General features: G+C 45.2%; 1 protein-coding gene across 3 annotated transcripts in view; it reads right to left on the reverse strand.

The window, feature by feature from the left end:
* The window catches only part of CADPS2 (calcium dependent secretion activator 2), a 565,755-nt gene that overhangs the window by 238,182 nt on the left and 300,613 nt on the right, over nucleotides 1–26,960 (reverse strand). For all 3 annotated transcript variants that reach the window (XM_075015102.1, XM_075015094.1, XM_075015112.1), the window contains exon 8: nucleotides 19,974–20,113. In XM_075015102.1, coding sequence (XP_074871203.1) covers nucleotides 19,974–20,113 — 140 coding nt within the window. The remainder of the gene's footprint in view (nucleotides 1–19,973; nucleotides 20,114–26,960) is intronic.

The following is a 26,960-nucleotide window of genomic DNA, read 5'->3' on the forward strand; positions in this document are numbered from 1 at the left end:
CCCCTGAGTGTGGGGTTTAAGCCGGGGGAGCAGGTTGGGGATGGGTGCCTTCCCACCACCACAACTCTGATTAACTATAGTAAATGTAGTGTTATTTTATTAATCTATTTCCCCTTTTCTATGAAATAACTATTATGAATATATAAACATGAGGGGGCACAATTTTATATTCTTGCCTGAGGCACAAAATTAGCTAGTTATGGCACTGCCCCCTCCATTTTTGAATTGCTTTGGGTAACCAAGTCTGCCTCAATCGACAGAATGGGTCCCCACCTGGAAAAGGTGGGGAACCGCTGCCTTAATGTGTTAACTCTGAAGCATGATGTTAACACCAGTGCAGTGTGAGGAGGAGTTTTCATAGCCCATTATGGTTCAACTAGAGCAGCATTATGGTTCCACTAGGGTGACATCAGCAGGGTGAGGCAAGGCAGAGTTGTATCCTTTTTCCTCTGGGGCAGACTCTCACTCAGCAGAAGACAGGAAATGGGAGTTGTGGACAGGGGAGGTACCAGCTTGCCCAAATAGAAGTGATGGTGTTCCACCTCCACCAGACCGACAGCCAGCTCCTGTGGGTGACCCTTATCACTAATACCTTAAGGAGAAGTGGAACTATGGAAGCAGGCAGGTCCTTGAGGGTCCCCATGGAGGTGCATGCCCAACCCCAAATTGTGTACATTTGACCTTGAGTGAAGGCACCAGAATTCTGAGTGGGTCTGTTATGCCTAACCAAAGTAACCAATGGAGGAACACGTGATGTGCTGGAACTTCTGCTCTCAGAACTAGATAGTCGAGCTAACAATGTTTTTGTTAAAACAGCTTTTAGAAATCTCTGGGCAGGCCTTCTAAAACAGCCTGATTACTTTACCATAGACTCAGAAAATATAAAACCCTGAGCAATTGGGAGGGGGGCTTTTTTAAGTTTAGTTGCTCTCTCTCTCTTCTTTTTCTTCTTATTGCTGCAGGTTGAAGGGCTAGTTGGTGTAAAGGTTATTGAATATAAGGCCATACATTATTTTTCATGGATTTAACACACCTTCGAGTGTTGAGTTTGTTCTTTGCCTCCTCACCTTTCTGTTGATTTTAATTATCTATAGAGGAAAAAAATGCCATTTGAAAATGACCCTTCCTCTCTGATATAATCTGTCCTGAGGTTTAGCAGGAACTTTGGCCTGAAGCTGATGGCAAACACCACTTACCACCCACTTGACTATAAAAAAGAATATTGCACTTAATCTATTTTATTGACTTCCCCTTCTATTTCGTGAGCAGAACTGCTTATGAATTTGTTTGATTGAGGAAACGGATTTGACAAAACAAACACCCTTGTGAATGAACTGAGAATGTTTTGGCTTCAGCCTAATAAGTCCTACATCATTTTTTTAAAAGGGTGGTTTTGGAAGAAAAGTTCATTTTGGTGTTGCAATTTCTCTGAATGTTTAAAACAGAATTGTTGACCTTACAACTCTGATCAAGAGCACTTGTCAAGAGTCTATGAATTAGAATGCCATTGTGTGACTGGATGCTAACATAGCCATGGGTGAAAATTAAACCTCTTTTTCTCAGTAGCTAGCCAGAAAATGGTAGCTCAAACTATCAGACTCAGACCTGACCATGGTGAGCCATGGACTTATGACCTCAGAGCTTCATTACCATATTATACCTTGTTGCTATGAATAATGCTAGGTCTACACTAGCCTCTGAAGATTGAACTCTTAGGTTTGCTCTTCTGTGGCACTGTTTTGCACATGCACAAAATGGTGTGTTTTGGAATCGGTGTCGAACTCGGAACTCCTTGCGAGCTGCATGGAGTAAGGAATGTCAGCAGGAGGAGCGCTACTGTCGACATTCTGCAGTGAAGACAGGGACCAATGTCGATGGCTTCAAAATCAATTTTAGGTACGCAATTGGTGTACCCAAAATTACATAGCAGCCATCAACATTCCCAGGAAGTGTAGACATAGCCTAAGGCTGCCTACCCTAAAAAATAGCAGCTTGGATGGTTGCTGTGAGCACATCACCCTAGTGCTCTGTTCTCAGCATTGTCTGTTGAATACAGAGGACACTTTAGTGGGAAGAAGTGCTGAGAGGGAAGGGCTGAAAAACCCATGCACAAACTGCTGGAGAACTCCCTTTTACTGTCTAGTTCTAAAACCCTATGCTCCACAGAAGTCATATATCCCTATAATTTATCTGTTTTGTGGGGTGCTCAGATTCCATAGTGACAGGTGGTATACAAGAACCTAGCTCAATATAAATGAAGGATTATAAATAACTAAACAGAGAACTGTTTTGTACTTTAAAACATTATTATTTAGGAACTGAATTGTTATGGTTTTAACAGAACTGTGAGTTTACCAAATAAAAGGGGGTGCTATTTCTTTTTACTTGCTATAACAAAATTCTAGTCATGTAAAATAATAGCACACATGCACCATCTGTCCATAATTCTGGGAGAGAAGGGGATGACAAAAAACTGCCACTACCTCCAAAATTCAATTATGAATCACCCGTTTATTCTTAAACTCTGCCCCAATTAGTTTCAAAACTTTTAATAGAAGATTATTTGAAATGATGTATAGATATCTATAAAGTGCCCATTATTAGATTTGTTCTTGCTCTGCAACAGCTTTTTGGGATAGAAGGTAGCCCCAAACTGAACATGGTGTTCAAGATGAATCTATAATTGTTTTAAATAAACCCACAATAACCTTTTCCATATTATTTTCTATGCTACTCTTAATAAAACAATGTTTTAAGTGCAGTTCTCACTACAGTTGTGCACTGAAAGTATCCAGGGTTGACAGCTAGGTAGTTTTTCCTGAGACTGCAACTAATTTACATATGCCATGTGCAAGACTGGTTGGAACAGTTTATTCCAATGTATATTGTCAATACCCTTTGCTTGTGTGTGGTGACTTTAACCTGCCATTGTGTTGCCCAATTACCTAATTTTGTTGATGCTTTCTTAAATCTTTAATAATTTTGTCGCAGTCAATTTTTTCTCACCTTGCGATACACCCGATCTGCTAGGTCATCAATATATATATGAAACATGAGTTGTAGTGCCTGCAGGTACTCTATTATTATTGTGCTGAAAAATGTCTATTAATTAATAAGAAAATGTAAGTAGAAACAATGTTAAGATTACAAAAACTGACAAAAGCCAGAAAATGCAGTGTTTGCCTTTGTCAATCACATCTCATCCACTCCACCAATTATATCAGTCTCAATGTATAATTTGCCTGCTTCCCTGTCAAATGCCTCTGGGCCTTTTTGCACACCACTACCTACTCAAATCATAGTAATACCTAGCTTCTACATAGCCTTTTGCGTCTATAGAGCTCCAAGTGCTTGCAAAGGCAGTGAATATCAATATCCTATTGTACAAATAGGGAAACTGAAGCACAGAAGGGTGCAGCATCCTACCCAAATTTCACAGCCTGATATTAACAGAGCTGGGGCTAGAATGCAGATCTCTCAAAAGTTCAGTCCAATTCTCCATCCATCAGGCCACACTACACTATCCAAGTTCCAGTCCACCAAGGCATGACCTTCTATTCGTTCAAATCCTCTTTTAAGAACTCTTCTTCCTAGATGAGCACCATGGAGTCTACAACAATAATAGTTTTTCAACTCAAACTTTGAATTACCAAGATTCCTAAACTTAGTAAACCTGTGATTGCAATGCTGTAGCCCTGGTCTTGTTACCAACCCTCTAACTGCACACCCCTGTATCTATTAGACTAACCTCTTCAGGGCAAGGCCGTATGTCTTTAACACTGACCTTGAGAGACCTCCTGCTGTAGTGGAGATTCCTTCTCTCCTATGTCTTTCCAGTGTCCAGACCAGCTATTTGGGCTGAACATTGCAGGCAGATTTCAGCTCAAGTGTACACCACTGAATTTACATCTATTTGGTGAACATCAGCATATATTATGAAAGAAAAAAAATCAGAGAAGGGTCCTTCAAGACTGCAAAATACATGCTTCCATAGCTGTAGCTTTCAGAACAACAGAAACAGTCAATTAGCAATTCTAGGTTAATAACTGGCCCCACAAGTTTTAGAAATGTCTCATGAGGAGATGCTGCCATGGACTAGCTCCATAATACAAATCTGTACCTTGAGAAATAAACACAACATGTGCTATAGTTTGTTTTAGCTAAATTTACTGATTTGATCTTTCTGATGTAATTACATGGAAATTTGAGTGTCTGCCCAGGAGCAGTGTTATGAGATAAATACACAATGTGTCAGATGGAGCGTGCTTGGGGCTGCAGAAGCTATAAGTAACAGAACTTCTATTAACTTTCAGAAGTGCTACATACAAATGTCAATACTTCTCTGTGACAAGAGATTAACACTTATGGGAACATAACAGACATTTATGGCCATTTGCAATTATATCCCGTTCCAGTGAGACCCCTGAATTCTCAAAAATCTCTTCCGAGTGGCACTAGTTTTGCTGTAAAATAAATACTGCCATCCGTATCTGTCTCCAGTAAGAAAGATGTGCTACAGTTAATTACAGAATATTGTTAACAGTTTTCTGTTGATGTTTCAAAATCCCTTCCGTGTCAGACTTACCCAATTGTACTTGCTAAAGAGATAGAAACTCTCCACACTCTATCTAGAAATAAGGATTAAAAAAACAAAAACAAAAAACCTCACAACTCTCCCCCTGCCCCCCAATTTCTCTTTTATGTTTGAGGATGTACTGACAGTCAACATTAAAATCGATATTCAGCCAAAATTCGGCTTCAGACACATCATGTTTCAAATATCTATTCAAAATGCAATTCAAAATGGAATATTTAGGTAGCAACACTATTTCCCAATAGAACCTGGCATGGCTGGAAGCATGGTCTCTTCTGCATATTCCATCCTTATAAACCACACTTCCTTCTTTGGCCCCTGTACTGTGTCTCAGTGACAGAATACTAAGTTACTCCCTCTCACGGTGTTTCCTCCCTCAACTCTTTCTTGCTCTGGTTAGACTAACATCCTGCTGAGGGCTGAACTTTGAAGCCATGGATGACTGCAAGCTTGAGGCTAACATTGAGGCTATAGGGCAGCTGCCTTTCTAAATTCTCACTCTTACCATTTTTATATCATCAGTTTGCAAATTTATTTGAAAAAGATAGATTTGATTATCTTCCTGAAGGCTTGCTTAACCATTTATGGAAACCAAGTATCCTGAGTACATTAATTCACTTCACTTTTTAGAAACCAGAAAAATCAATAATTTTGGATTAAGTAGTAACTATTTTCAGAACTATTAAATACCAAAATGTGCAAAAGGAAAATGAAATTTACAATCTTTAAATAGGATTACCGATGGACTGAAATTCCAAAGCAAAATTAGACTTCTAGTCTGAAGTTCCACATTTTCATGCTGTCATCATGAAAGTAGCGAAGTTATCAATAAACTATCATTAGAAATTATGCGTTTTATTAGATAGCCCAACTGTTGGAATCCATTTTGTTAATAAACTGTTGCAATACAACATAAATAGAACCAAATCTTGTATCTATTATTTAGGTCAGGTCAAGTATCCTGTCCAGATATTTGGTGATTACAATATTATGAATAGTTAACTCAATTATGGTACAAACTAACAATGTACTTGTCCTTAATTACCTCCTTATTGTTGTTCAGGCAGTCTACCAAAATAACAGTCAAGTGATCATTGTTCTTTATTGGCTAGATTCTGGTATAAATATACATGGAGATACACATCTTATAGAACTGGAAGGAACCTGGGGAGGTCATTGAGTCCAGTCCTCCACCCATTGGGCAGGGCCAAGCACCATCACTTTTTTTTAAAACTCTATTTGCCCCATATCCCTAAATGGGCTCCTCAAGGATTAAACTCACAACCCTGGGTTTAGTAGGCTAATGCTTGAACCACTGAATTATCTGTTCCTGCTTAATCCTTAACCCTACTGAATAGTCTACTATATTCCATAAATAGTTCTACTCACTTGCCTTCAGTGGAACTATTAGTGAAGTAACATGCTAATTAGCATTCGTAAGAGCTCCACAATGTGGCCTTAGAGCAACACAAAAAGCACTTTACAGCATGGTGTGAAAGGAGTGGAAGGTTGTGCATGGGGTGCCAGCAGAATTGCTGGGCCCATAGGCAAGGTAAGGGGGGGAGCCCCTCCATCCCAGAAGGGGCAGGACCTTAGGCAGAAAAGGCAGGGCTGCCTAGGGTGCGCTGGTCAGTGCTATGGTGGTGATTGAAAGGATCCAGAACCCCTGGCTCTTTTGAATTGCTGGGTCCTGGCTCAACTGCCCCCTTTACCAGCATCCCCATCAGTGAGACTGGTTGTGAATGTCTCCTTCTCAATACGCCTTCCTTTATCTCTTGCTCATCAGGGAACTGAGAGAAATTGGAAGCCTGTCTTCTCTCACCACCAGAGCCTCTCTGCCCGGTCACCCTTCCCGTCGGGGGTTTATGCCCACATCCTCACCTGACAGTTTCCAGTGCAGACAAAGCATTGGTCTGGGACTCAGGAGAGTCCCAGACCAATTACATTGGATGCATTTGTTCTGTGCTGGATTTCCTGGACTGGTGAGGGCCCTTCACCAATCACTTTTGGAGATTAAAAAGGCAAACTTTATTCCTAAAGTAGAGTACCAGACAAGAATTTCGAAACTGGGTGTCTGCTCTATAATCTGAGCATTTTGGTTGGCCTAGCATAATGGGGTCCTGGTATGGGGCACCTTAATACTACAATAATAGCAATAACCAATTGTAATTAGACATTTGAACTGACTTTTTAGAATTTATCAAGTTGCTCCTTGATGATTCCCACGTGTTGACATCAGCACTTCTTGCCCATTCATCTGAGGCTTAAAATACCGTAAAAAGGCAGATGAGATATTACTAGTGCAATAATTCAGAGAGATTCAGAAATTGAGAGGTTAAATGGCACATACAAAGTCTTAAACTAAGCCAGCCAACAGCAGATACTGGAACAGAATTTGGGTCTTTTGGAACAGACTCCAGTAACCATTTTAACTAGCTAGACAGACAGATAGAACAAGCTTTGGTTTTTCTACATTAGGGTACCGTAAAGTTTTTTATTCTGATCTGAATGACTACCATTCTTAATCCATTGCTCCTAACTAAAGACAAAGATATTTTTAAAATATCAAACTGCATACAATATGCAAAAATCAAAGTGCTCTGCCTGCTACTGCAGTTCAGCCCCGAGCAAAAAAAGTACCTAATGTACAGGCTGGAATTTAGCAGTAACCGAAACTTTCTGATTTGTTAAAAATGACTCTTGATATCATAACCAAGATAGAAAAAAATTGTCATGGCAATTAATTGAAGTTCTACTATACAGTTTGCACTTTTGAAGACACAGTAAAAATGCATTTAATTGCATATAAATTGCTCATACATTGTCAACTATTATCTTAACTATACATGACCAATACTAATTCCAATGAAAAAAAATACAAAGTATCAGAAAGATATTGTAATAAAGAAATTGAAATTCCCATAAACCTCATAGTGCCCTGGGCTAAAACTTTCATGCGCATCTAATGCCTTATGGCTCTGTGTAGTGCATGTATAGCCGAATTCTGCAGCAAAAGGCAGACTGTATGCCCACTCATTGCAGTGTGTAGATGACATGCAGCAGTGAAAGGTTCTGGCAGTGGTGCAGTAGGGAGCTGCTGGAACTTTTTCCCACTGCCAGAGCCTTTCGCTGCAGTGAAGGATGTTCCTGTGAAGTAGGGAGGCAATGGGGAAAGACACTGTACAACATACTGCCATAATGCCGACCTACTTAAATGATGCAGCAGGGTAAGGCCCATTTTCACAGATTGCTTAAGAAGGCAGGAGCCCAAGTTTTATTTAAAGGGAATTAATTGTAGGCTCCCAGATCCCTTAAATACCCCAGGTTTGAATTGTTGCAAAATTTGACTTAGCCAGGAGAAATGGCGTCAGAAGCCCATATTACGTTCCTTGCATACTTGACTAAAAGCCACCTAACTAGAGGGTTAAATTTGATTACATATTTTCATTATGTTCATTTTCCTTGAAGATATTTAAAGTCACATTTGGAACCTCCAAAATACCTCCAGCTTATGCTTGCTCTTACACTACTATACCTTGTATTCACAAATCATTGTAGTCAAGGCTAGTGAGAACCTGGCTTCATCTGAGTCTGACAAATACTGCTCCTGAACTGTCAACAGAAAGCAATGCAGAGTGATGAGATGTGTCCCCATCTCCCAATGCTATCTTTCTGTAGACCTAACTATATGCATGGTAATTACAAACAGAAAATCAGATGGTACCATTACACTCACTTCATGGCTTTCATTGAGTTTATACAGTGCAAAACATGTTAAGACAAATCACATATTATGTACAGACACACAACACTACACATATATGTGCACACACGTCTTATAGCATAATAAATATCTCCTCTGACCAGATGGAAAGGCAAAGCTGTCTGGTCAAATAGAGGACAAAGACTCATTTTGCATGCGTCTTTGTCAATTTTCCTGCACTCCTCCTCCACTTTGGAAACAATGTTGAGCTTGTTTATGAGTGAGACATTTATTCCCAGTAGCATAATGAAAAAATACTCTAATACTGAATGGAGAATTAAGCATGCTGAATGTTAGGCATATTATAATAGTTTCTAAAGGTATTAGGAAGGGGTATCTAACAGGCTTAAGAGATTGTGTTGCTTTAGACATGTGCGAAGCTTCTTTGCAACTTCTGGTTCCTAAGACTACATCTATACTTACTGGAAGATCAACCCAGTCAGGGTTGATGTTCCAGGGTTCAATTTAGAGCACCTAATAGCAACATGCTAAATCGAACCATCAGAGATTGACAGTTGACCCTGGTACTCCTCAATGTTGCAAGGAGCTTAGTCCTGAACTTTTAGGTTTAAAGTGATACTGCCTATTGCACAATGAGACATGAAAACAATCTCTCTTTGGATTTATGGATACAGCTCAGATGGTGTTGAGAATGGGTCAGGAAGGTTGTTCCTATAGCATTTCAAAGTCTAAAATGGATTAATTTGAGCAGGTTTTGTCTTGCAGCAGTCTCAAACCAGTTACTTCAGGAATAATTATTGTGTTTAGCTCACCACGCTGGACTTCAAGTTACTCAATGGTAGTATGTCTGCTCCTGTTATGGGCCTGCTAGAACCTAGGTGACCTTCAGAAAGCACTATATGAGAGCTAAGTATTATGTTATTTTTCTGAAGAAGTTCAACCTCCACAAAGCTTTACTGAGTTGACTCACAATCTGACTACTGTCATGACAACTATTGTCCTACGTTTCTTTATCTTCATCTTAACATCTGCACTGAAATCAGGAGGCCTCAGAGCTATTCTCAGTTCTGCCGCCGACTTACTACGTGTCAATCACCTCTGTATCTCAGTCTCTCTACCTGTAAAACACAGATAATGATATTACATTCCTTTGCAACATGCTTGTCTATCTAATCAAAGAGTGCTATAAAAGTGATACAACATTACTTACCTTCTAATTCTACATATGCAAGATTCTCATGTCTGGTCTTAGTTCCTTAGAGTGAAATTGGCAGATATCCCCTTGTTCCTATAGTTTTTTCATCTTTTATGGCAGTAGTAGTGCGTGCATTTGTGAGAGACAGAGAGAGCTCACAATATCTTGCACTAGAAGTCAATACCCTGTCACCCCTGCCAAGTATAACTGCTGTACTCCAATTTTAACAGTCAGTTCCCACTGCCTGGGAGACAAAGCTCTCTCAAATGGTCAGCAAGTTCAAGATGATCTTCATAACATTCAAAAATGTCTCATAAAATAATGAAAACCAAGGTGCAAAAGAAAATGTGCCTTACAAAAGGTAACCTTCAAACACAGAAAAAGCGAGCCGATGAGAGTGACAATTCTGAAAGATAAGTTCAGAGAAGCAAATGACTGAGGTAACTAATTCTCTGAACATACCACCTGTCTAGTATTCTTGCTACTGGAGAAGAGAAATTGAAAACATCTCCAAAAAGAAAATGAGAGCAAAGATGCAATAGGAAACAACAATATGGACAATGCCAATAACCTGAAAAGTGAGGGAGTTTTCAACACAAACACACAGAGATTTTATACGTAATTATACACACATGCAGAAGACCAAGAAATGCCTTTGAAAGTCAGCAATAAGAACAATAAAAAAAACTGTAGAATGAGGCAGGACTCCAGAAAGAAACAAGAGAGACATGGAAGACATGATGAGGAGCATCTCAATAAGAAGCAAAACAAAACATTTTGGTGCTAAAAGCTGCCTCTACACGTGCCGGCTACTTCGAAGTAGCCGCGCCAACTTCGAAATAGCGCCCGCCACGTCTACACATGGCGAGCGCTATTTCGAAGTTGAAATCGACGTAAGGCAGCAAGACATCGAAGTCGCTATCCCCATCAGGAGATGGGAATAGCGCCCTACTTCGACGCTGAACGTCGAAGTAGGGCACGTGTAGGCGATCCGCGTCCCGCAACATCGAAAGATCGGGGTCCGCCATGGCGGTCATCAGCTGAGGGGTTGAGAGACGCTCACTCCAGCCCCTGAGCTCTATGGTCGCTGCGTGCAGCGGCCCCTTAAAGCTCCCCACCCCCCATATTTCCTGTGCAGGAAGCTGAGAGCGTGTGCAGGTGGCAGCACTGACACGTGGCCTGCCTGCATGCCTCCCTGCAGCCCCAAGCCGCCAGCCCCCCAAGCGCCCCCAGGGCACCCCCCAAGGGGAGCCAGAGCTCCCAGCCTGGCAGCCAGCCTGGCAAAAGGCAGCGGGGCCCCTCCTGGATGGAGGCTGAGATCCAGGACCTGCTGGGGCTCTGGAGCGAGGAGGAGGTGCTCCAGGTAATGGGGAGCAAAAGGTGGAACGCAGATGTGTTCGCTTGGCTGGCTGAGGGCCTGGCTGCCCGGGGTCACCCTGCCCGCACTCCTGACCATGTCAGGAGTAAGGTGAAGGAGCTGCGGCAGGGTTACGCCTGGGCCCGGGATGCGGCCAGCTGATCTGGGGCCGCCCCTGCCACTTGCCCCTTTTACAGGGAGCTCAGGTCCATCCTGGGCCCCTGGTACACCTCCTCCCCGCCGGCCACTCTTGACACCTCGGCCGCCAAGCCCCAGCAGGTCCCGGAGGTGGAGTCCGCCCTGGAGGCAAGCCCCGCACCCCAGGGGCCCCCCAGGAGCCCACCCCTGGGATGCTGGAGGAGGAGGAGGGGGAATCCTCCTCCAGCGATGGGGGGCTCCACATCGTCCTGCCGTCCCAGAGCTCCAGCAGGGCGTCCGCCCAGAGGGTGTCCCCCGACTGTGGGAGCGGACCATCAGGTATGTACCCCCCTGGTGCACAACCCCAGGGTTAAGGGGCGGGGACAAGAGACATGACCAGGGCCCTCCACATGCCCAGATGACCATGGCCCCAAGGACAGCAGTGGCGTGTCCCTCAGAAGAGTGCATGAGCCCCTGCCCCACTCAGCAGGACAGCTTCATGCCCCATCCCTGGGGATGTGGGGAGCGGAACCTAGGGTTCCCCGAGGGGGAGGAGGTGGGACACCCATCATCATCATCATCATCATCATCTCCTGGGGACAGGGATGGGGAACCAGCAGCAGAGGGGTGGGGGGGACAAGGGCCACGGCTCGGGGGCCACACTAACGGCTGTCTCCACTCTTCTTCCCCCCGTGTTCCGCAGCTGCACCATCGGAGGGCCCGGAGAGTGCTGGTGAGGTCTCAGTGGTCCCGGAGAGCCCACCGGGGCCATCGCTGCAGGCCAGCCCCTCAGTGGAGCACCAACCAGCCCCAGGACGGGGCCGATGGCGGAGCCACCACCACCACCCGAGGATGGCCACGGACCCCCAGCTGCTCGCGACCCTCCGGCGTCAGCTGGAGGTGTCAGAGTGGCGCCTGAGGGTGGAGGAGCGGCGGCTGGAGCTTCAAGAGCCAGGAGGCATGGGGGGCCTTTATCGGCACGTTCGAGCGCATAGCTGAATACCTGGCCCCCGCATGCCGCGCCGCCCGCCGCTCTGCCTGCTGCTTCACCCGCCGTCCGCCACCCTGGGGCCTTCCGCCAAGGGGGACCTGGGGCCTGCTGACACCCGCCAGCCATAGCTGCCCATTTGCCCAGCCCCCAGCCAGCCTCGGCCAGGGCTCAGGCAGAGGCGAGGGCCGCGCCCGCAAACCCCGGGCACCAGACAGTAGAGGGGTGGGGGTCCCAGGATGTGGCCCCCCCCTTTGTACATATCCCCCCATGTATATTTGTATATACTTTGTGTTACACCCCTGTTCTGTTATATGGTACCTGCCCCCCCATGTAAATAGTTCCCCCCTTTTGTTCTGCTCTCTCTCTCTCTCTGTGTATATATATATATTTGTTTTATGAATAAGAGAAATTACCAGTTTTTGGTTTCAAAAACAACAGCTCCATTTTTATTTGCAAGAAAAGGGGGCGGGGGGTTGTGTGCTCTTGGGTGCTCTGTGGTGTGGGCGTGGGGGCAGGGAGTGTTGTGGAGGATGGGGGGGTGCAGTGGGGGGCCTGTCAGCATTCACCCTGCGGTCTGGTTGAAATGGGTCCACAGGGCCTCCTGGATCCGGATCCCCTCGGGATGCACCTGGCGACTGGGGGCAGTGGGTGGCTGCACGTCAGCCCTGCCAGCCTCCACAGCCCAGCCCTGGAAGAATGCCTCCCCCTTGCTCTCGACCAGGTTGTGGAGTGCACTGCATGCGCCCACAACCTGGGGGATGTTGGTGGGGCCCGCATCAAGGCGGGTGAGGAGACACCTCCAGTACCCTTTGAGGTGGCCAAAAGTGCGCTCAACCACCTGGCGCGCGTGGTTCAAGCACGTGTTGAAGCGCTCCTGACTGGCTGAGAGATGGCCCGTGAAAGGGTGCATGAGCCAGGGCCGGAGGGGTACGCCGCGTCTGCGATGACGCAGAGGGGCATGGTGGTGTCCCCCACAGGGATCTCCCGCTGGGGGATGTAGGTTCCTGCCTCCAGCCGGCGGCACAGGCCCGAATTCCTGAACACCCGAGCGTCGTGGGTGCTGCCAGGCCACTCAACATAATTGTCCAAGAGGCGGCCCTGGCTGTCCACCAAGGCCTGGAGGACCACAGAATGGTAGCCCTTCCTGTTGAGGAAGCGTCCTCCGCTGTGCTCCGCGGCATGGATGGGGATATGGGTCCCATCCAGAGCCCCAAAGCAATTTGGGAAGCCCAGGCTGGCAAACCCCGCGATGGCGGCATCTGGGTCCCCAAGCCACACAAGCCTGTGGAGGAGCAGGGCATTGATGGCGCGGACGACCTGCAGGGGAAGGACATGGGAGAGCACCAGTGAGGGGTGTGCAGGGTGTGTGTGGCCCTCCCACCCAGGGCTGCCCTACCCTGGGTCCTCTTACCTCCATGAGGACAGCCCCGACGGTGGCCTTGCCCACGCCAAACTGCTGCCCCATGGATTGGTAGCAGTCTGGAGTGGCCAGCTTCCAGACAGCGATGCCGACCTGTTTCTCGAGCATGAGGGCACGCCGCATGGCGGTGTCCTGGTGCCTCAGTGTGGGGGTGAGCCACTGGCAGAGCTCCAGGAATGTCTGCTGGCTCATGTGAAAGTTCTGGAGCCAGCGCTTGTTGTCTCACTCACCGAGCACCAGCCGCTCCCACCAGTTGGTGCTCGTGGGGTAGCTCCAGAGCCAGTGGCGTGTGCGGCGGGGGGGCGGGGGTCGGAGGGCAGCAAGGTCTGGGGTTGCTTCCTCCTCCCCTGGGGGCAGCTCCTCTTCCGTGAATAAAAGGTGGTCAAGCTGCCTCTTGCATAGCATTGAGCAGGGCAAGCACTGCTCCTGCAGGGGCGGCTGTGTGGACCTCTGGCGGCTGCTGCTGCTGCTGCTGCTGCTGCTGGGGGTCCATACTGCTTTGACGGGTGTGCGTGCCTGTGGCTCTGCAGACCGCGTGCTGTGCAGGCTGCGTGTGTCTCGGAGGGGCCCTTTAAGGGAGCGGCTCACTGTTGCCCCAGAAGTGCTAGTCTGCTCTGTGACCCTGTCTGCAGCTGTTCCTGGCACCCTTATTTCGATATGTGCCACTTTGGCATGTAGACGCTCCCCTGCAGTGCCTGCTTTGATGTGGTGCTGCCCAACATCGACGTTGAACGTCGACGGCACCAGCCCTGGAGGACGTGTAGACACAATTCATCGAAATAGCTTATTTCGATGTAGCATACACGTGTAGACGTAGCTAAAGAGTTTTCCTCCTGTATCTTGGAAAAACTGGACCACTGAGGCAGTAATATCCAATCATAGTAGTAATGCTTCATAATATACTGTTTAGATTTTGCTTTTTAAAATTTGTTCTCTTCCCATTTAGATGAGACCATTGAATATTATTTGCTTTGCATATATTTCCTGAATAGTTACTAGGAAAAAAACAAAATTTCACTGTTTCAGTTTCCACAGCACAGAGCAATACCCTCTATTAACCACTAGGCTATGCTAAAAGATAATTCAACTGATCCAAAACACTTCACTTCTAAAAATACAGTAATTCAATAACTACAAATCCATCTATTCAGTCATGTAAAGACGGATCTTTAAAAAAAGCATTTTGGAGAGGGGAAAACTAATTAAATTAATAAGCAAAGTAAGACGAACAGGACTAACTCGTCTGCCTCCTTTAGTTCACAGCCTTAGTGACTAATTAGAAAGGGAAAGACCAAATGGCACAAATTAGGTCTTTAGTGTAATCATTTACATAGTCCATCTCTTTTCTAACTTAGCTGTGTGATTTTCATATTCGTAGAATAGAATCATAGAATCCTAGGGCTGGAAAGGACCTCAGGAGGTCATCGAGTCCAGCCCCCTGCCTAAAGCAGGATCAATCCCAACTAAATCATCCCAGCCAGGACTATGTCAAACCAGGATTTGAAAGCCTCTAGGGATGGAGATTACAGCACCTGTCTCGGTAATGCATTTCAGCATATTGTTAAACAGCTTTTGAAATCTGCTTTGTAATATGTGACACGCTTTGCCTCAGTTACTACTATCTCGAGTTCTTCAAGACTGCTGTCACAAATCCTCATGCCTGGGTAGCAATCACTTCAGAACGCTCAGAGCTTTCAAGTGCCTGTTAGGGCCATGCACATATCTGCCTGTGATCTCAAATGTTTGGTTAAGAGTGCAAAAAAGTTGGGGGGGTAGTTAATGCTGTTTTGTTACTTCCACTCTTTTCTAATATCCCTTTAGACAAAATTTATAGCACTGTCATTTATTCTTTTCAACCTATTCCAGATTTCATAGAGAAGTCTCTGGGTTTTTGTCTCAGACAAAATTCTTTACAAACTGGAGCAACACTGTAACAAAACTATTTGCTAGTCCCAACATAAATACTAGTACATAAACTACGTGTTGACAACAGTCACTTGGTGCTTGTGAATTAAAAGCATCAGAGTAGCAGGTAACTGGAAATGAAATTCACAGTGAACTTGAAACTTGAGTATTTGTATTGAGTTTTATTGTAAAAAAAAAATCAATGTATATAAACAGAACTATTCTAAATTTATAACAATATGAGTAATATAACTATGTATCATGACTATGGCTAGCAAATGAAAGAGCAAGAGTTAAAGAAAGAGGAGGCTAAAATATTGATTACTTAATTTCTTAATAGTAACAGAGAGTAAGCCATGCTAGTCTAGATACTATCAAAACAAAAAGCAGTCAAGTAGCACTTTAAAGACTAGCAAAATAGTTTATTAGGTGAGCTTTCGTGGTCTGTCCCACGAAAGCTCACCTAATAAACTATTTTGCTAGTCTTTAAAGTGCTACTTGACTGCTTTTTGTTTTGTTAATTTCTTAATGTTACAGTTCAAATTGGAACAACTGTGGAATGAAATGCTACCCATCCAATACAAATGCAAGATATGCACAGTAGACATGGATGGAACCAACGAAGCGTGTCATTATACCCGCTTTACCAGTCAAGGGAGCCAAAGCTGAACAAAGTCAGAACTGTGTCATTCCCAAGGATGACTCTATAGCTCGGTTAGGGATCATGTGGTTGTAAAGGAGAGATCAACCTGGGCCATAGTAGTGCCTGGATGCTGACAACAGTCTTGATTGGTTCCTGCTAAATTCACCAAAAATGGAGTCCCCGTGTCTCTTACTGGCTTTAGACTCTATTCACCTAGCTGTAAAATTAGCATGTAAAAAATGTATCAACATGGTTTCATGAGGCATACTAAAACTAGTTGGAAAGCATTTTGAGATCAGCAGTTGAAATGCACAACATAAAACAATAATACAGTGCACTTCTCTCCAATAAATCACATAAGAATATTACACATTTGGTAGCGAGACTCTAAGTTAACTAGTCCAAAGATTCAACAGAAATAATCAGTGTGAGAAAACAGAAGGAAAATAAATGGATTTGCCCATCTTTAGTTCTCATTCTCACTGTGTATTACAAACAAGAAAACCACGTTAAGCAAACCTCATTGAAGCTGTAAAGTCAAGCACCCAAAAGTTAGAAAATGTCAAAGTAATGTTGTATATGCAACCTTAATTTGATCCCTTGGCACATATGCATTCTTGTAACAGTCTTCAGTTACACAATCACATTTTTTCCTACCGATGTTTGACTGCAGAGGATGGATATTGGTCACTTCATAAGCAGCTATGCTATATTTTCTATTCTCCTCACTGTGCCATGTATGGCTCTAGGCCTTATTTACTGCACACTACTTTAACATGCACGGAAAACAGAATTATTAAATTAATGTCTATTCTATGGCATTAATTACTATAGTATGTGGTGCTTCACAAAACTCAATGCATTTATCTTCACAATATCCCTGTGAGATGAAGAGGTATCATTTTAGCCCTTTTACAGAGGGGGAACTGAAGCACAGTGTGATTAAGGCCAAAAATATCCATTAACTTTAACTGCCCTATTTAAGACATATAGGATTTGAGTTTTCAGAGTACTCAGTAGTATATAGCTCCTCATATGTTCAAAACACTGTTCCCATAGATTTCAGTTGCAACAGCAAGTGCTCAGCACTTCTGCAAATTAGAAGCCAATGTCTTTACTCAGGCACCCACAGAAAGAGAGAATCAAAATCAAAGATGACTTGTGAACAGTCTGGTTTAAGTGACTTGCCCAGAATCACATGGGAACTCTGTGGCACAGGCAGGGATAGACTCCAATTTGCCAGCACCACGTTCAACGGCCGTAACAACAGCACCATACTTTCCACTCCTGAAAATTCCAGCTTGAGTCACAAAACAACTTCCAAAATTGTCAAGAAAGACAGAGGTTCTATAGACAACACTCTCCTTCACTACACAAGCCTAAGTCTTCCCTAGAGGAGGCTCGTCTGGTACAATGAATTAGGCAGAGGTACTGTTGAAAAATCAACATTGTGGCTATAATTAAATACCATCATAATGTATCCAGATGATGATAAATTAAAGGTGCTTGAATTTGCAAAATTATTAATATTCCATTAACATCTTTTAACATAAATCCCTAGTTATTGAAAAACACCCTCAACCTTCATCCGCTGAAATTCTACCATGCGGCATCATATTGACACCCATATAGAGCAAGACCAGATTCGAACCTTTAATTCGAACACAGACCTCTGCCATGTGAGCTAATGGAGAAACTTATTGAAACAGTAGATCATCTTGAACATGGAAGCACTAACGGTGGGCAGACACACATTGTCAGTTAGTTTTGCATCCGTTTGCTGAGCACAGATAAATGTTGAGACCCAGGAACTTTATATTACAGGTTCAGAAGGGAAACGTCTTCTACTCTGTGCTGACTCTTTTACCTGTCCTCTTGGCCACCCAATCCCCCAAGCTTGACTCCTGCTCTGTCCCATCCAACCTTTCTCCATCCTGTCTCTTCCCCACCCTGGGTTCTGATCTCTGTCCTAATCTTGTTGACAACCCAGTCTCAATTCTACTTCTCAGACTTCTCCTCCCATCACATTCTTCTTGCCCAGCCAGTGCCCATTTCCCCTTCCCAGTGCCTCAGGCTCCTGAGCTCAGTCCTCTTGCCTGACCAGTCCCAGGGTATGTCTACACCACTGCCAGATCAACAGGCAACAACCAGTCCAGTAGGGGTTCATTTATCAAGTTTAATATAAGCATGATAAATTGACTGCCAATTGTTCTAGTACTCCACCTCAATGAGAAGCACAAGGGGAGTCAACAGAAGAATGTCTCCTATCCATGGACGTTAAGTGAACACCTAACTGGGAAAGGCAAGCCCCAGACCCACCACTTCCACCCACGCCCCTGCCCTTTCTACCAACTCTCCACATCCTCAACCCAAGTTGTTGCGCCCAAGTCCCTGAATCTCACCCATCCCAGCAATGGGATGGCACAGTCCCACAATTCCTAGCCATCTGGACCACCTGGAGGCCAGAGAGCTGAGCAGCCATGCCATGGCTTCAGCCTTCTGCCAGAGAGTGCGGGCAATGCCTTCCCTTGATTACTTTACCCACTGCCCATGCTCCCATCGACATACCACAGAAGACACCATGGGAAGTAGATCTAAATACGTCAACTTTAACTGTTATTCACATAGATGCATGAGTAGGGGTTGGTTTCAGAGGGGTGGGTCCCAGTAAAAGGGAGGGCCAGAGCTGACAAGGTCTATTCAGTCAGGGTGGAAAAGTCCCATTATCAATAGTATGTATGAAGAGAGGAAAAAACAGGTCAGATAAGACACAGGGCGGGGGTGGGGGGGGCGGGGGATATCCTTGTCAGCTCTGGCCCTCCCTTTTACTGGGACCTCACTCTTTAAACACCCCTCTGAAATCATCCCCCACTCATGCATCTGATGAAGCGGGTCTTTGCCCATGAAAACTTATGCTCCAAAATATCTGTTAGTCTATAAGGTGCCACAGGACTTCTTCTTGTTCTCAAAGATACAGACTAACACAGCTACCTCTCTGATACTGTTATTTACATAGTTGAACTTAACTTAGATTAATCTCTCCAGGTCAGCCCTCAATCTCCTTGTTCCAAATTTTCTTCTCCAAAAGAGCTGAACCACTTAGACTAAATTTTTCACTCTCACTCACTCACTCTCTCTCTCTCTAGCAGATAATTGTCATGGAAAATTTCAGTTCAAGTTTAGCAAAGTCATAAGAAACTGAAAACTATATCATATAAAAGAAAGTCTTAATAATAGGCAGCATTGTCTGAGTGAAATAAGTAAATATTTCAAAAGAATTTAATAACATCCTGAACACTAATTTATACAATAACAATTAGAATCTAGAATTATGTTCTTTTTCTGGAATGCACTTCTGTTTTTTGTTTGCATTGTACAGAAGGATAAAAAAATATGCCTGCCAAACACTTGTAATTGATGTCTTTTCTTCTTGTGTGAGACATTATTATTTTTGCAACTGGGATGGAGCATATGTATGTTCACATGTGGATTCATATTTGTTTTGTTATCATCCATTACACACAGCTCTAATGTAAGCTACAAAAAACAGGAAAATATTCCTAAATTGATTCTATAATTTAACCGTCCATGAACGGAAGTACTAAACATGAGGGGACAGAAAATGTTTGTGTTATAAATAGCACCACACTCAAATATAAAATTTTATTTTATTTTAATGGAAATTGCGTGCTACCTAGATTTCTCAGTATTTTAAAGATCATGAACTCTAAGCCTAACATTCAAGACCTTTTTGTAAATGGCATTACACTTTTCACTCTGACCTCTTACAATTAGTTCTTATAATTTGTGTTTGCATCCCATGAATCATTTGACTTAAATGTCAGTTCAGGCTACAAACTATTTATAAAGCCAGTAACTGGTCCCTTTTCATATTGCAGCAACTGTTCTACACTTCAGGAAGGCACCTCAACTTTGCCTTATAGTTACTTGTAGGAGAATATCAACACAATACTGGAATTAAATAACTTGCAAAGTGCATACTCACCCACAATGTTTCATATGTGGTGGTTTATCCATCCTCACTGCCAATTTAATCTTCAAGTCAGAGTCCTGGCTGTTTTTGGGGACTATCATTTTATGCAGCTCAGGTAACTTTGGGCTATTAGATGTTGGATACAATATAACCTGTGAGACATAAAATAAGAACTTTTTTATTATACTGGTTCAAAAATCTTACTAGAATTTACTTGGTGACTTGGGACCAAATGAAAGCTTCCCCATGTCTTCCAGGCTGAAAGGGGGTTGTTGGAGTCAAGATGTAGCTCAAAAAAAAATTGTATTCCATCGCCATGCAATAGATGTGTTTTCAAAGGGGAAACATTTATTTTCTGACAAATGGGTGTGTTTACATGATTAGATAACATGGTTTCCTCCTATGTCACTTCATTCCAAATTAATAGCTCAACAAGCACCAGCAGGATTGACAGCTGAGAAATGCTCATGTACAATTAAGCAGGCACCTAGACACTTACATCACTCAATACTCCGCAGGGAATATATCTACTGAAACAACGTGCTATGCTGTTATACAACAGATAGCATTCTCCAGCAATGAAATTAATTGCTTGAGAGAACACAAGAGTAATACACTGTTTCATACCATCTTCATTATTCAATCAGTGCCAATAATGAAAATCAGTTATAAGTAAGATCACAGAAATTAGAGATGGAAGAGATCGATTAGTTTTAGCTCATCTCACTTTAAGTATAGTAGACTACAGCTATTTTTCTAGCACTCTCCAATTCTCCTAAACTATTTAGGATACCATGTTGCTACAGCTACCATAGTGACAAGTTACATTAAATTAGCAAAAATAAATCTTTATTTCAAATCAAACAGATGTTTGATACATGCTGTTGCAAAATCCTTCATTTATTACCACTTACAATTAAACAATTTTGACTAGCTAATGAAACCTATGTAGTGTTTGAATATTAGATAACTGTAACTAACTCCATTCTCATTGTGACCACCACCCTTGAACAGCATTAGACTTCACAATAATTTGGCACAGATCTCTTATGGCAGTCTGTGTGTTCAGGACGACCCTGTAAAATAATGTAATCTACCTCTTCTGTGCCACCACACTAAGATTCATGAGAAGAAGCTGACTAAAATGTCTGGTTCCATAAATATAGTTATATATTTCCTCTGTGTAATATGCGGAAAGCTGAAATAAGAACTTGAGTACAAGTCTCCAAGAAAAGGTAAATGCAAAGAATACTTCCACTGTTAAGACCGTTACCATGGTACTGTATCTTAGGCCTAAATATCTGGGTGTTGAATGCCCCCTGGTTTTCAGCATTTTATCTTTCAAGGATGAGGATCATGAGTTCTGGTAATCACAGAATTATACAATCGCAGGAATTGCTGGGAATTGAGGAGCCTTGCAGTCCAGTCCTCTGCATTCAACACAAGACTAAGCATTATCTAGACCATTCCTGACAAGCATTTGTCTAAACAGCTTTTTTAAAAAACCTCCGGTGATGAAGAATCCACAACCTCCTTTGGCCATTTATCGAATGCTTAACCAACCCAGGACCTACCCCAGGGTCCAGAAAAGTGAGACTCCTTGTGGTAACATACAGACCCTTGATTTCAGAAGAGCAGATTTTGATTCCCTAAGAAACCGGATAAGCAGGATCGCTTGGGAAACGAAGATGAAGGGGATAAGAGTTCAAGAGAACTGGAAGTATTTTAAAGAAGTCTTACTGAAGGCACAGGAACAAACAATCCCGCTGCGTAGTAAGAAATGCAAACATGGTAGGCAACCAGCTTGGCTTAACAGGGAAATCCTTAGTCAGCTTAAATTCAAAAAGGATGCATACAAGAAATGGAAATGTGGACAATTGACTAAGGAGGAGTATAAACATACAGCTGGAGAATGCCGGGCAGTAATCAGAAAAGCAAAAGCACAATTAGAACTGCAGCTGGCAAGGGATGTGAAGAGTAACAAGAAGGGTTTCCATAGGCATGTGAACAATAAACAGGTTATCAGAGAAGGTGTGGGGCCATTACTGGATGAGGGAGGTAACCTCGCGACAGATGATGCAGGAAAAGCTGAAGTACTCAATGCTTTTTTCGCCTCAGTCTTCACTGACAAAGTCAACTTCCCCAGGACGGTCCTAGATGATGCAGTATGGGAAGGTGGAGGGCAGCCATCTGTGGGGAAGGAACAAGTTCTGAGCTATCTAGAAAAACTAGATGTACACAAGTCCATGGGTCTGGATTTAATGCACCCAGGATACTGAGGGAATTGGCAGAGGCCATTATCCTTGAAGACTCTTGGAGATCAGGGGAGATACCGGATGATTGGCAGAAGGCAAACGTAGTGCCCATCTTTAAAAAAGGAAAGAAGGACAATCCAGGGAACTATACACCTGTCAGCCTTACCTCAATCCCTGGGAAAATAATGGAGGGAATCCTCAAGGAATCCATTTTGAAGCACTTGGAAGAGGGGAAAGTGATCAAAAGTAGCCAACATGGATTCAACAGGGGCAAGTCCTGCCTGACCAATCTGATTAGCTTCTATGACGAGGTAATAAGCTCTGTGGACATGGGGAAGTCAGTGGATGTGATATACCTTGACTTCAGCAAGGCTTTTGATACAGTCTCCCACAACATTCTTGTCCATAAGTTAAGGAAATATGGATTGGATCCTTGGACTATAAGAGGGATAGAAAGCTGGCTTGATGGTTGGGCCCAACAGGTAGTGGTCAATGGCTCAATATCTGGATGGCGGTCTGTTTCGAGCAGAGTGCCGCAAGGCTCGGTTCTGTGGCCGGTGTTATTCAACATCTTTATTAACGACCTGGATGAGGGACTGGCTTGCACCCTCAGCAAGTTTGTGGATGACACAAAACTAGGGGGAGAGGTAGATACGTTGGAGGGTAGAGAGAGAATCCAGAGGGACCTGGATAAATTGGAGGACTGGGCCAAAAGAAATCTGATGCGGTTCAATAAGGAGAAGTGTAGAGTCCTGCACCTGGGGCGGAAGAATCCCAAACATTGTTACAGGCTGGGAACCGACTGGCTCAGCAGCAGTACGATGGAAAGGGACCTAGGGGTTATGGTGGATGAAAGGCTGGATATGAGTAAACAGTGTGGCCTTGTAGCCAAGAAAGCTAACGGCATACTGGGGTGCATTAGGAGGAGCATTTCAAGCAGATCTACAGAAGTAGTTATTCCTCTTTTTTCGGCACTGGTGAGGCCACATCTGGAATATTGTGTCCAGTTTTGGGCTCCCCAGTACAAAAAGGATGTGGATTTGCTGGAGCAGGTTCAGCGAAGGGCAACAAAAATGAGTAAGGGTCTAGAGCACAAGACCTATGAGGATAGGCTGAGGGATTTGGGCTTGTTTAGTTTACAGAAGAGAAGACTTAGGGGTGATTTCATAGCAGCCTTCAACTTCCTGAAGGGGAGCTCTAAAAAGGAGGGTGAGAAACTGTTCTCAGTGGTGTCAGATGGCAGAACAAGGAGTAATGGTCAGAAGTTGAAGAGGGAAAGGTGTAGGTTAGATATTAGGAAAAACTTCACCAGGCGGGTGGTGAAGCATTGGAATGAGTTGCCTGGAGAGGTGGTGGATTCTCCATCCCTTGAGGTTTTTAAGTCCCAGCTGGACAAGGTCCTGGCTGGGATGACTTAGTAGGGGTTGATCCTGCTTGAAGCAGGGGGCTGGACAAGAAGACCTCCTGAGGTCCCTTCCAACCCTACGATTCTGTGATTCTGTGGTAGGGCCCTGAACTCCAGGACCTCATTTCTCTCTGGGGCAATGAGATCCTCATCCCCCGGCTAAAGCCCTGGTGGGGTGTGGCCACCTGGCGTGCACCATGGAGCAGGTGTGGGCCAAGGTGAAATAGCTCTGCCAGGGCTATGTGAGGGCCTGGGATGCCAGGCAATGGTCAGGGGTGGGGGCAGGAACACACACCTGTCAGTACTACAAGAAGCTTCACTAGCTGCTCAGGAGTGATGACAGTGTCCTGATGGCGGAGCACACTGACGCAGCTGAAGCAGCTGCTCCACAGCAGCCAGACCCAGACCAGCTGCATGCCCCACAGGAGCCCCAGCTTGGGGATGACTCAGACCTGAACTTGAGCCAGGTGAGCTTGGCCATCATCGCGGGCCCCTCCAATGAGGTCACACCCTGGATGTCACTGGACCTGTTTGTGGGCCCCTTTGGTGAGTACCCCATGTCAGACACCCTGGATGTGAGAGCAGATGCACATGGGGTGCGCTGCTTCATTTGCCAGGCTGACTGGGCAGGGCCCCAACATGTGGGCCAAGCATGAACAACCATGTGGCCAGTGACATGGCTCATCAAGACCCAGCGGGCAGCCCCTGGCATGGGCACAAGCCTGATGCCAGCCCCACAGGAGGCTGCAAACGCCCAAGGAACCCAGGGGAGGAGGGCCCCCGAGGGCCAGTCTGCACCCAGTCCACCCACCAGCCATACAGAGACGTTCCCATGGCCTGTTCATTCCCTCCCACGCCACTAGACAGTCAGGTGGGGGGATTCAGGGGGGCCCAGTGGTCAGCCTGATTGCTCCCCACACCTCAGTGGGGCCATTGTGTGGCAGGACCCACCATGAAGGGCACACAAGGCTGTGTTCCCAGGACAGTCCCATGCCATGTGCTGGGGGCAGGGGTTACTGCTCACAATGGTTGGGGGACAGGATTGTAGGGGCTGCACGGTGGAAATGATGCACTGTCTCTCCTTCTCTCCTCTCGTACAGCCGCACCTTCAGGGGGTGGGGCTAGCATCCCCACATCACAAGAGTCAGCCAAGTATAGACAACTGCCCCAAGCCAGCCATTCCAGGACTGGCACCTGCTGGAGCCAGACCACTGCTGCTCCAGTGATGGCAACTATGATGGCAACACTGCTTCGCCAAAACCAGCTGCAAGAGCAGCACCAGTGGGAGGACTGTGTAGCCAGACAGAACCCCCCATTTTCTCTACCCCATCTTGTCTCTCCTGGGTGCTTCAGCGCACCAAAGGGTTAAAGAAACAGCTCAGCCCTGGAATGCCCAAGAGCACAGATGTGCTTATCTCAGGCACAGTCTTTTGATGCTCTGGAGCTTCAACAAGAGACAATGGGCTAATAAACAGCTGGGCCTTGGACTGCCCTTGGCTAAGTACCATCAGTTGATTTGCCTACACGAACGTCCCAGACGGAGGAAAAATCTCTGGCCCATAAAGAAAGAATGCCCTAAAATTATCTCCACGCCACAGGTGTGAACCAGCCTTGTGAGAACTAGCGTCTCAAGACGAGTTAATTCAATTGGCACCCTTTTAGATAAGGAAGAAGCGTATGTGACCCAATGGGTATAAAGTAAGAGTCTGGCAGCCCCTCTAACTGAGCTCCAATTACCTCTACCTGCCCGTCAGGAGGGTCTTTGCCTCCTGAGGTCCTAGGGGATGCCCGTTTCCTCGTTATTATTATTGCTTCCTCCCGAGGGACTGAGTGAAAACACTGGCCACACTATGTTGGTAATGCAGGGGTGAGAATAAGACCTGTTAAATGTATTGCTTTCCTTTTGTTTTCTTTGTGCACATTCAATAATAGATCTATGAATTGTTACATGCTAGCTATTGGCAACTAAAGAACAAAGTGTAAACCTTGTAATCTTTGTAACAAAGTATAAATCTTGTAACCTTGCAACAAAGTATATATCTTAATCTTGTAACCATAAGAGTTAAGTCTCCTTAGTCAATAAATAAGTAACTGGTTAAGCTGTAACCTGACTCTCCCTGTTACTGTGCAAGCCAAACACAAAACAAAGAACCCAGCTGCTTTTCAGCTGCAATTAGCCTGGTCATTGTTAAGAGCGCTGAGAGCTGAGTGCTGAGTCTTGCCGCCTCCACAGAACAGACTCTCTGGGGCACCCATCAGCCACTCTGGCTGCCCGCTGCGAAGGGACTTTCTCGTCCTAACAGCTAAAGACTTGGGTGTGGGAAGCTCTCAGTGCAACCATTGGGGCACCCGTCAGCCTGTCCTGGCTGCCCGCTGAGAAGGGATTTTTCCTGTCCTAGCAGTTAAAGACTCGGGTGTTAGGACCTTGGGGCATCCGTCAGCCTGCCCGGGCTGCCCACTGTGAAGGACTGTCTGTCCTAGCAGTTAAAGACTCGGATGAAAATAAGGGCATAGGTGGTATCTTACCCAACCATCGGCTAACAGACTGGGAGTGGTGGGAGCAGGCCCTCAAGCAATGGGAGGTGGTGTGGGGCCTGATGCTGGAGAAGGTCCATATAATCAGGACTGTATGTGCTGAACTGGGTGCACCCAGCTGCAGCCCCCACTGCCCCTGGTCGCCCTCCTGTGCCTGTCCCCACCTGCCCCCGATCCCCAGCCCCACCCACCCAGTTTCCCTCTGCCCCTCCAGGCCCCATGCCAGAGACCAGGCTGAAGGCCCTGCAGCAGTGGGCAATGACCATTGCCAGAGGCCCTGCTTCCTAGCCCCCCGCAACTACCTCTTCTGCCTCTGCCCTGGCTCCACAAACCCCATAGCTTCCTGTGCTCCCAGGCCCAACCCAGCTCTGACAGGGACCTCAACCTCATGGTGGGAAGGCATCCCGTGGCTGAGGCTGCTCGGGATTCCCCCTCCTCCTCAGGTTTGCAGCCCTCCACCCCCTCCCTAGACTGCAGCCCCCAACATCCCCCATCCCACCTCCCTTGTACATAGTTACCCCAAAATGCACATTATAGCAAACTGTGTACAAAGATGTTTTAACATCCCCATATTCCCCATGCCGAGCATCCCAACATGTGTTCAGGTACTCCCTCACCCCCTCTTGTACATAGTTATCCATAAGTACATAGTGCACGTAGTTCACAGTAGTCCAAGGTTTACGTTACCATAGTTTTCTGGTTAAGAAATAAACCATTTCTGGGTTCTGCACCCTTGAATCCTGCTTTATTGGGGGTTGGTGGGTGATAGGTCAAAGGGAGGGAGGTGGTGGGGATGGGGTAAGG

Source organism: Carettochelys insculpta, chromosome 1 (genome assembly GCF_033958435.1).
Source record: "Carettochelys insculpta isolate YL-2023 chromosome 1, ASM3395843v1, whole genome shotgun sequence".
NCBI lineage: Eukaryota > Metazoa > Chordata > Testudines > Carettochelyidae > Carettochelys > Carettochelys insculpta.